Source organism: Cornus florida, unplaced genomic scaffold (genome assembly GCF_030987335.1).
Source record: "Cornus florida cultivar Cherokee Brave unplaced genomic scaffold, ASM3098733v1 CherokeeBrave_3.0.0_Hap2_Chr03, whole genome shotgun sequence".
NCBI lineage: Eukaryota > Viridiplantae > Streptophyta > Magnoliopsida > Cornales > Cornaceae > Cornus > Cornus florida.
The window spans coordinates 6,472,460-6,482,889 of record NW_026775573.1 but is presented as its reverse complement, the minus strand read 5'-3'; the positions used below and the strand labels follow the sequence as shown (position 1 = coordinate 6,482,889).

The 10,430-nt window shown below is 33.4% G+C and overlaps 1 protein-coding gene across 1 annotated transcript; it reads left to right on the top strand.

Annotated features, from left to right (window-relative positions):
* The first annotated feature begins 234 nt into the window (after positions 1-234).
* Positions 235-9,504, top strand: LOC132299224 (very-long-chain aldehyde decarbonylase CER1-like). Its single transcript, XM_059795717.1, has 10 exons — positions 235-359; positions 1,492-1,715; positions 2,819-3,051; positions 3,835-4,054; positions 6,725-7,100; positions 7,299-7,406; positions 7,738-7,938; positions 8,050-8,148; positions 8,290-8,463; positions 8,598-9,504. The coding sequence occupies exons 1-10, from the start codon at positions 276-278 to the stop codon at positions 8,775-8,777; spliced, it is 1,899 nt and encodes a 632-aa protein (XP_059651700.1). The 5' UTR covers positions 235-275; the 3' UTR covers positions 8,778-9,504.
* Positions 9,505-10,430: the final 926 nt, after the last annotated feature.

Here is a 10,430-nt window from a genome sequence, read left to right as displayed (position 1 = left end):
TCATCATATCTTTAAGAGTTTGATTGGTTAATGTTCAATTCTACACTATTATTATATAGTCTTTAGTTGATAAAATTTAATAGTTTTGCATATATGTATTAGCATTAATAATTCCTTCACTAATTCAAAACTTGAATATATTTATATAGAGAAATAATAATAATAATAATAATAATAATAATAATAATAATATTTAAGCTAGCTTGACATACAGAAAGCATGTCCCCGCGGGCGGGCGGGCAGTATTGAAACTCTCTATATATTGCACTTCAAATATGCATTGTTTATCAGCAAAGAGTATGGCTTCCAAACCAGGACTCCTCACGGACTGGCCATGGAAACACCTTGGGAGCTTCAAGGTACTCTCTCTCTCTCTCTCTCTCTCTCCACATGTATCCTTCTGTCTACCTATATATATATATATATATATATATATATATTTTTTTTTTTTATGTTTACAAGTTAACATACATATATATACACCACCAAGGGTGTAACTCTAGTGGTGGTCGGTATCTGCAACTTCTCTCACATGGGAGGTTGAAGTTCCAATCATGCACATTCTTAAAGTAGTAAGCAGTACCAAATTATGTTTTAAGGTTGTAATTTTTTTTTTACTTCACACACTCTCATGCATCTTCTGAGCTTTTGTGCATTCTTAGAGCATTGGCTGTTGACTATAGTACTATTGATTAATAATTAAATGGTAGAGCACCAACTAAAAAAAAGTACCAAAATTTTATTTTTCATATGTACATTAATTGATCCCAGTCTAGCTCTCATATAGTATATTTGTTTTCAGTTTAATTTACCATATATAGTTAAATAACTTTTGATACATACATATTTTCTTTTCCTTTGTTTCATTAATTTGGATGAAGTACAATGTGGTTTTAGCCCTCTCAGCAGTTCAGAGCATATACTGATACACAGTATTGGCTATAGACTCCAGTGATGAAATAATTTGGCAAAATACATACATATATATATATATATATATATATATATATATGTATGTATGTATGTATTGTAATCACAATCTACCTAGCTCTGATACACATTTTTTAATATATATACAAGTGTGCATAGTTTTCCATTGTGACCTAGAGGTCATGGTTTTAAAACCGAAAACACCCTCCTCATCAAAGCTGTGCGGTTCTGGAACGGAGATTCTTTAAATCTAATGACGACTGTAACGGATGGTCAACACAATCCGAAGAAAATTATGCAGAAGCTTTACAGAATTATTATGAAGCTATGCGACTAAAAATTGATTCCTATGATGGAAGTTATATACTCCATAACATAGGCCTTAACCACACAAGTAATGGAGGACATATATGTGAACTTCTCTCGATCCCACAATGGCGCGAGTCTGTTTACTCAACTAGCTCCTTATTATTATTATTATTATTATCATTTTGAAAGGTTATAGTTTAATAACTTGTGATACTTGCATATTCTTATTTTCTTTGTTTGATTTGGATGAAGTATGTGGTTTTAGCCCCTTGGGTGGTTCATAGCATATACTCATACATAGTGAAGGATGAAAATGAGAGGGACCTTTCCAACTTACTCATATTCCCATTGCTGCTGTGGAGGATGCTTCATAACCAAATATGGATTACTCTCTCTCGCTACCGAACCGCCAAAGGCAATAGTAGGATTGTTGACAAGAGCATTGAATTCGAGCAAGTGGACAGAGAAAGGAACTGGTATATATATCTCTATAGATACATATAAATATCTATATATTTGAAGTTTTCAACTCACACATATACATACAATTAAACATGCACATCATAATGAAGAATGGAGGTCCAAGAAAAACTTTGCCAAGTTTAGTAGGTTTGATGTAGTCATAAGATGTCTAAAAAGGTTGGCCTGAGAAAAAAATTACTGTTTCAGTAACTATTTGCACTCACACACACATATACATATACTTTTTTTTTCACGTGCCAATGCCTTTAAAAACATTTTTTCTTTTTCTACTTTTTGTTTTTTTTTTTTTATTTTTAGAAAAAAAAAACGATATTTTCACACTATTTTTTTTCCAAATAAATTACACATCGACTTTGTTCTTAAGAGGAGTCGAACTCTCAATCTTTCACTAGGATGGGAGAAATCAATGGACTAACCTTCGGTGGTTAGGTGTAATGGGTGTGTGCTTATTCGCTGGTTTAAAAACTTAAATTATTGGATAGTGTTGCATACATACTCATTTAAACTCATAACACCTCTAACATTCTCCCCCACCTGAACTCATCATAACGCCCTCGTTGCGGTTAGACCACCCGGCTTATTCTGAGTGACAACCAGGACGCTTCCGGGCCAAACGCTTGGCTTGACACCGAATCAAAAACTGGATCTAATGTAATAGGTGGATGCTTATCCGCTGACCCAAAAAATTAAGTTATTAGATAGTGCTGTATACTCGATCGTCCATTTATACCTAGGACACCTCTAACATTAGGCCACCACTTTTTTTCTTTTATACTCCTTTTTTTTTATTATTATTATTTTTAGGTCGTCCTTACTAACTGCCGAAGTTCAAAATGATATAATTTCTTTCTGGACAATACTTACCTATTCATCAATGAGTAGATACTGTCTATTCACCTCAAATATTATACTAGTAGCCTTTAATCTTACCAAATTTATATGGAAACGTAGATAAATATTGTTCTATTTTTACTTGCATTTAATCCCATATCCCCAACATATATATATATATATATATATATATATATATATATATATATATATATATATGTTTGATTTGGGTCTGAAATATATATTTGGTCGTTGGATATGACAGGGATGATCAAATCATATTTAATGGAATACTATACTATTTGGGTAATATGGCACTAAAAGGAGGCTCTCACCTACCAATTTGGAGAACAGAGGGTGTGATCATCATTATTTTGCTTCATATTGGACCTGTGGAATTCCTCTACTATTGGTTACACAGAGCACTGCATCATCACTATCTCTACTCTCGTTACCATTCTCATCATCATTCCTCCGTTGTCACTGAGCCCATTACATGTAAGATCCCGTCACATTAATTTTGTTTACATATATCTATATCTCTATATATAATTGTTATGAAATGTCTTTATTACTTAGATTTCTTTGAATTTCTTTTTAGATTCGTAGATTTTGGTATCTATTTCAATCAATTGTTAATAAGGAGTACTCCTAACTTCATTAACATGTAACGATGTAGTGTCAATATTGGCTGGATTGTTGACAATATTTATGAGTGTCAATTTTCGTCTTTTTAGATGTTGTGGTTCGTCACGGGATCCACATATTAATGCAACTATTAGGAACCACATATCGGTTGAGACTTGAACCCTCATTTTGAATACTTCAAATCAAAATTTCATTAACACCAACAATGTAGTATAGTCTTACCAATTAATTTTAAGTGTCGGGGACAATTATGAGTGTCAACTCTCACATTTTAGACAAGATAGGTACATAGTATCCACATAATAATGCAATTGTTGAGGATCACATATACGTGTCGGGACCTATACAAGCCAACTTAAACCCTCATTTTTTAAATTCACACGCACTCATTTTGCCTCAACCATCATGGTTTACATAAAAATAATAAAAAAAAAATGAAAAATTACATATAGAAATTCTCCTAAAAAGTTTGGCTTGTGATCATTTTCCCATTAATAATTTTGATATACATAGAGTCGTTAACATTGTATTACTAATTACTATTAGATATATAGATATATATACATATATATATATATATATATATATATATATATATTGATACATATAATAATGTGGGTGGTGTTGTTGCAGCTGTGATTCATCCATTTGCTGAACACATAGCATATTTCATACTCTTTGCAATACCAATGTTGACAGTGGCGAACACAGGAACAGGTTCTGTGGCTTCATTTGCTGGTTATATAACCTACATTGATTTCATGAACAACATGGGACACTGCAACTTTGAGCTCATCCCCAAGAGACTTTTCTCCATTTTCCCCCCACTCAAATACCTTATGTATACACCCACGTAAGTCTTTCAACCCATTCTTGTTTAATCATCCCAATATAAACACTTCTGTAATTATGTGTTTATATATATATATATATACATGTATGCCTCTGTATATATACACATACATATACATATATTGAAACAATGTATATACATTGAAATGGTTGCTGGAATGATATTTATTTGGTATAATATAAGTGAGGGTATTTTAGTACTTTCACAATGGCATCAATTTAGCTACTCTGACAAAAATGGTTGGGACAACAGTCATTGAAGACTATAAAGTTAGAAAGTTAGACAACAATCTTTTGTTCTACACAAATGTGTGTGGACATGTTATCACCCACATAATTTTCTAGCAACTTCATGGGAGCTCACCGACTCCTAATTGAGAAGTGAATCCAACAACCAAAGGTAATCTTTTCAAGGTGAAAAAAACCTTATACCCATGAAGTACCAATTAATATCATACTCAAATGGCTAAAAAGACCAAGTCCAGTGCCCAAAACTTAACCCTAGATAATTTTCGATTTCGAAGACGTAACTTTCAAGTCTAGCAACCTACCGATTAATAATGATATGGGTAAATTGCATTGATAATTTCTAAAGTTTTGGTCAATGTCATTCAAATATGGATCAACGACTTTTTTTAGAATGACACTCCATGTAGTTTTAAATGTCATATTTACCCCTGATTGATGATTTAATTCATTTAATTAACAAAATATCAATCATTTTAATTGGCAAAACTTCCCTCGTCATTAAGCCTCTTTTTTTACCCTAATCTTTAACCATTTTTTTTTAGTTCATTTTAGTACCTAGTTTCCGAAACTCCTCTTTCTTCCCAATCTCGGACATGGCTGTATTTTTTTTATTTATTTTTTATTTTTTTGTGGTGGGTCTGAATTGACTATGGGTATCTTTAATTTTTTTTCTACTTTGGTGGTAGTTGTTGTGTTGTGATTTAGGTGTGGCGGTATAAGTATTATTATATATAAAACTGTATAGAAGAGATAAAGATGTTAGTTTGGTCCATTAAATTTAGTTAGGAGATTAAATTTATAATTCTATAATTTAAATAAGGTTGTTGATAAGTCAAAAGATTAAAAAATAAAATTTATATAATTTTAGAGCTTTGGAAGGGTGGCAATGCAAATTTTTAAAATTTCAGCAGATGTGAATGTGAAAAAAAATATATTATCCATTCGCTGAGTAAAACCTCCAGTGCTATCACTGCAATTTACACTAACGACAAAAAGATGAAATAAAGCGATAGTTATCAATCAATATCTTTAAATTGTATTATCTAATCATACATAAATCCAAATTTGTCAAATGGCTCACATGAATGCAGTTGCTTTCAAATTTATTATTGTAGACAAGGTGGCTTTTCACTTTCTACGTGTTTCTTATTGGACCTCCCAATATTCAAATGCACTGTCACATGGAACATAATACAGTACACTACATTGATTACCAGGGACACATCATGTGTCATCCCAATATTAATTGCCCGAAAAGAACTTCTGTGACGTGTATTTAGATCGTATGTGTAATACATGCTTTTGTATGCGTATTATCTGAGTGATAATAAATAGTTAGATATACCATGCATGATTGCAGTGTTTCTTTCTCTTGCATGCCATCTAATCAAATTCAATTTGATTGATATATATGCAACATTGAGAAAATCAAATTCATTTTGTATTTATAATAGAATAGTATTGTAATGTTGTTACAACTTGATATAATATGTTGTATAAATATTGCATTTTGAAAATAAATATATTATACAAATATTGCATTGTTATTATTTTTTTTTTCGTAAGGTATAATATAGTGAATCTTATTACATCTAGTGCACTATAGAGGATCTGAGTACGACTAATATGGTGGACTAATATGGTGCATGCCTCATGATATTCCATGATGTGTGCTCACGTTAGAGGTTTTCATTAATTATTAATTATGCAATTTTAAGTTATTATTAGGTAGGGTCATTGATTATTATTAATTTTAACTTGTTTGAGTCAGATATGAATGTACTTTGTCTTTCAATTTGACCCTCTACCAAACAACTTCAGGCTGAATTTATTTTTCTTGGGTTGTTGAATTTGACTTGGTATGATGATCTGATTTATCCAATTAAATTTGGATTGGTGAAATTATATTCGTATTTTTAAATACAAATATGTTCGTGCTAAATTTCAATTACTAATATTTTAACAATAATACTATCACGTTTGTAAGCTCATTTTTTTTAAACTAAAATAAAAAAATAAAAAAAATTATTTATTGTCAACACATATGCACACACATTTGTTATCTGGAGCAGCTTGAGCTAGATATTGAACTTTTAAGTGTTTGATACCACAGGTTTATTTTTATTTTTCTTCAGTTGTTGGATTTGATTTGGTCCGGATCTGATTGATCCAATTAAATTTGGATTGGTGAAATTATATTCGTATTTTAAATACGATTTATGGTCGTGCTAATTTTCAATTACTAATATTTTAATAATAATACTATCAAGTTTGTAAGCTCATTTTTTAAAAAATTAAAAAATATATATATATAAAAAATAAAAATAAAAATCTTTATTGTCAACACGTACACATGCACACACATTTGTTATATGGAGCAGCTTGAGCTAGATATTGAAGTTTTAAGTGTTTGATACCACAGGTTTCATTCTCTACATCACACTCAATTTCGAACCAACTACTCTCTCTTCGTGCCATTCTATGACTACATTTATGGTACCACCGACAAGTCAACAGATGCATTATATGAAACTTCACTCCATAGACCAGAGGAGTCACCTGATGTGGTGCACCTGACCCATCTAACCACGCCCGAGTCCATCTATCATATGCGCCTTGGGTTCGCCTCTTTGGCCTCTAAGCCTCTCACATCCAAATGGTACTTGTGGCTCATGTGGCCTCTCACACTTTGGTCCATGATGCTCACTTGGATTTATGGTAAAACATTTGTTGTTGAGAGAAATATTTTCAATAATCTCAAATTGCAGACTTGGGCCATACCAAAGTACAATGTACAAGTAAGTATTGTTTAATCCATTTCTTTTAGACTCTATATATGTATTGGCATGTGCAAATTTTTATTCTTTATTATTATAATATGATACTGTAACAGTAGGGACGGCTAGATTATTTACATGTGTAAATGATCCTGATCATTCACTGCAATTAACGACCATGCATTACATATGTTGCACTAATTAATTTTCATATTGCAGTACTTTATCAATTGGCAAAGAGAGTCTATAAATAGCTTGATTGAGGAGGCTATATTAGAAGCTGAAGAAAGAGGCACTGATGTGTTGAGCTTAGGTCTTCTTAACCAGGCAAGTTGTTGCTCTTTCTCCTTTTTATCCCCTTCTATATATTACATGCAAGTGAAATCTATAAGCATATTTGGTTCAATGTTCTAAAACAATTTTTAATAACTTAAAAAACATAAAATAGTTTTCTAAGTTAGAAAATTATGGAGAGGATACCTTTATTTATTTATTTGTTATTATTATTATTTTTGAAAATCAAGCAATTGTATAAAAAAAAGAAAATATAAAATTGGTCCACATCAGCAGTGAGAATACATCCTCACTAGTGAGGACTTAAGAAAATGCAGCAAGTTTAATCTCTTTCCCTCTTGTGTGTGTGTGTGTGTGTGTGTAGGGGGAGGAGCTTAATGGAAATGGTGAGCTGTACATCCGGAGGCACCCACAGCTTAAAGTGAAGGTGGTGGATGGGAGTAGCTTAGCAGTGGCTGTTGTGCTAAACAGCATACCTGAAGGAACAACCAAACTACTCCTTAATGCCAAATTATCCAAAGTTGCTTATTCAATAGCTTTTGCATTATGCCAAAGGGGAATACAGGTATATATATATACTGCAAAAATGTTAAGTTGCAGTAATTAATCTATGTAATGTAAGACAAAAAATTCAATCTCCATTATCACCTCTAACACAAAGTTGTATTTGTAATAGGTAGCCACATTACACATGGATGAGTATAACAAACTTAAAGCAAATCTTGGAACTGAGGCTGCAAATAATTTGGTCCTATCAAAAATTTGTACTCAAAAGGTAAATTATATATATCTTCTATATACCTACTTTTTTCCTTTGATGTCCAAAAATCTGTTCTTTTTATTCATTATATATAGTGTGTGTGTATATATAAACACATAGTTTTGAAACATTACAAGATGTGACCAATTTGTACAGATATGGTTGGTGGGAGAGGGATTGACTGAAGAAGAACAATGGGAGGCACCAAAAGGGACATTGTTCATTCCAATCTCGCCATTTCCTCCAATGAAACTGCGAAAAGACTGCTTCTACTACCACACACCAGCGATGCTGACTCCCAACTATCTCGAGAATGTGGACTCGTGTGAGGTTAGATATGTAATTTTCTTTCTAAATTTGATTAATCTTTTATTTTGGCTTCTTTTGATTACGTACATGGATATATATGTATATATATCTATATATATATATATATATATGAATGTGAATGTGTTGGATCATAGAATTGGCTGCCAAGAAGGGTGATGAGTGCATGGCGAATAGCTGGGATAGTGCATGGTTTAGAAGGATGGAATGTGAATGAGTGCGGTAACTCCATCTTCAACGTTGACCAAGTTTGGAAAGCCAGTCTTCGACATGGGTTTCTTCCTTTGAAGATGTCCATGGACTCCAAGCCTTTTTAATTAGACTATATATATATATATTTATATATATGCGTCAGCTCTTGTTGTGTTCTGCAAATGATGGATGTGATTTGGTATCTATGACTAGTATTAAGCCCCTTTGGATCTATCTCTCAATAAAACTAATAGACTCTAGAGTTTTTTTATTTTTTATTTTTTATTTTGAAAGATGAAGGTAATTTTATAGATAGAACATGAAATGTACATTGCAAGTTAGCCCAAGCTAACCAAATGAGAACCAGCCCAAAGAGTTTCAGGCCCAAAGCCGAAGACAGCCTAAAGAGTAAACAAAGGAGACCGTTGCAGGTCACAGCACTCTGCAGTGATCATGGAGATGATGTCCACTCCACGCATCAATTCCAGTCAGGAGGTTTGGCCCGAGGACGGATGACTGAAGATGGAAGGTCCCATTCTTCGATAATACGTACGCCTGGCATTTGACGATTCCATGATCGTTGTAGACATGAGCTTCAGTCTAATCGTGTCCAGTGTTTGATGAAGCTGTGAATTTTTGGAGAGAGACTTCCTCTTGAAGATCCTTCTGTTGCGCTCCATCCATATACTATAAACAAGTGCAGACAGAGCTAGTTTTGCAATTGAGTTGTTGTAGAACCCTAAGTTGCATCGCCAGTGTTGAGATGCCCAATTGATAAGGTTTGGCCATGAGGATGGTTGTATGTGGAACCCACATCTTGCTTGAAGAAATGTCCACAAGGGTTTTGTGTAATCACATTTAAAGAACAGGTGGTTGTGAGTCTCTAACTGGGAGTTACAAAGGGTGCATAGGGTGGCATTGACATGAGCAGTGCACCTTCTATTTAGGGTTGGGAGTTTCTGCTATATAGCAACCCACAGAGTGAATGAATGCTTGGGTATTGAGTTTTGGACCAGACTAAATGAGTCCATGGTAGGCTAGGCAGATAGTGGTTGATGTGTTTCAGTGTCTTTGCAATTGAGAATGCTCCAGTGGGGGATGGTAACCATATGACTCTGTCTTGCTTCTGTGGGCATGGCAATGGAACATAATTGGCCTGCTGCAATTGGGGAATTAAATATATTGGTAATGGCAGGTGGGAATTGCCATGTAGGGTTGGATATGAAGGAGCACAGTTTTGTTTTGGTATCAATAGAGGTGTTTCTTAGCTGCTGTGGAGAAAGGAGGAGGTGAAGTGGCCCTAGGTTGCACCAGTTGTCAAAGCAGAAATTGGCATTTCTTCCATTGCCAATCTCAAGCTTGACAATGGTTCCAATTCCAAGACCACTGGCCAGGGATCTTGACTTAGAAACTTAAGAGTACCTCTTAATAATACCTCATAATCCAACGTCGGACAGCTTTAATGCATCACTTCTAGAGAAAGGGACATGGTTTGGTGAGATGGTCTTTTGTTTCTTAACTCCAAGCAGATGTGGCGACCGTTTAATGTACAAGATTGGAATTAAAAATGGTGTAGTCTCAAGTAAAGAAGTTCACAAACTCAAAATATGACTCGTGAAAATTGTAAGAAGGTGAATATATCAAACTAAATGCGGAAAAAATTCGAAGCACAATTGGTGTAACTCTAGCATAATTGGTTAACCAATTTGATCAAATATCAAATTCTTTAAGGTTAAAGAGGTTTTTGACAAAATTAAAAGATATTTAAGTTATTTTAC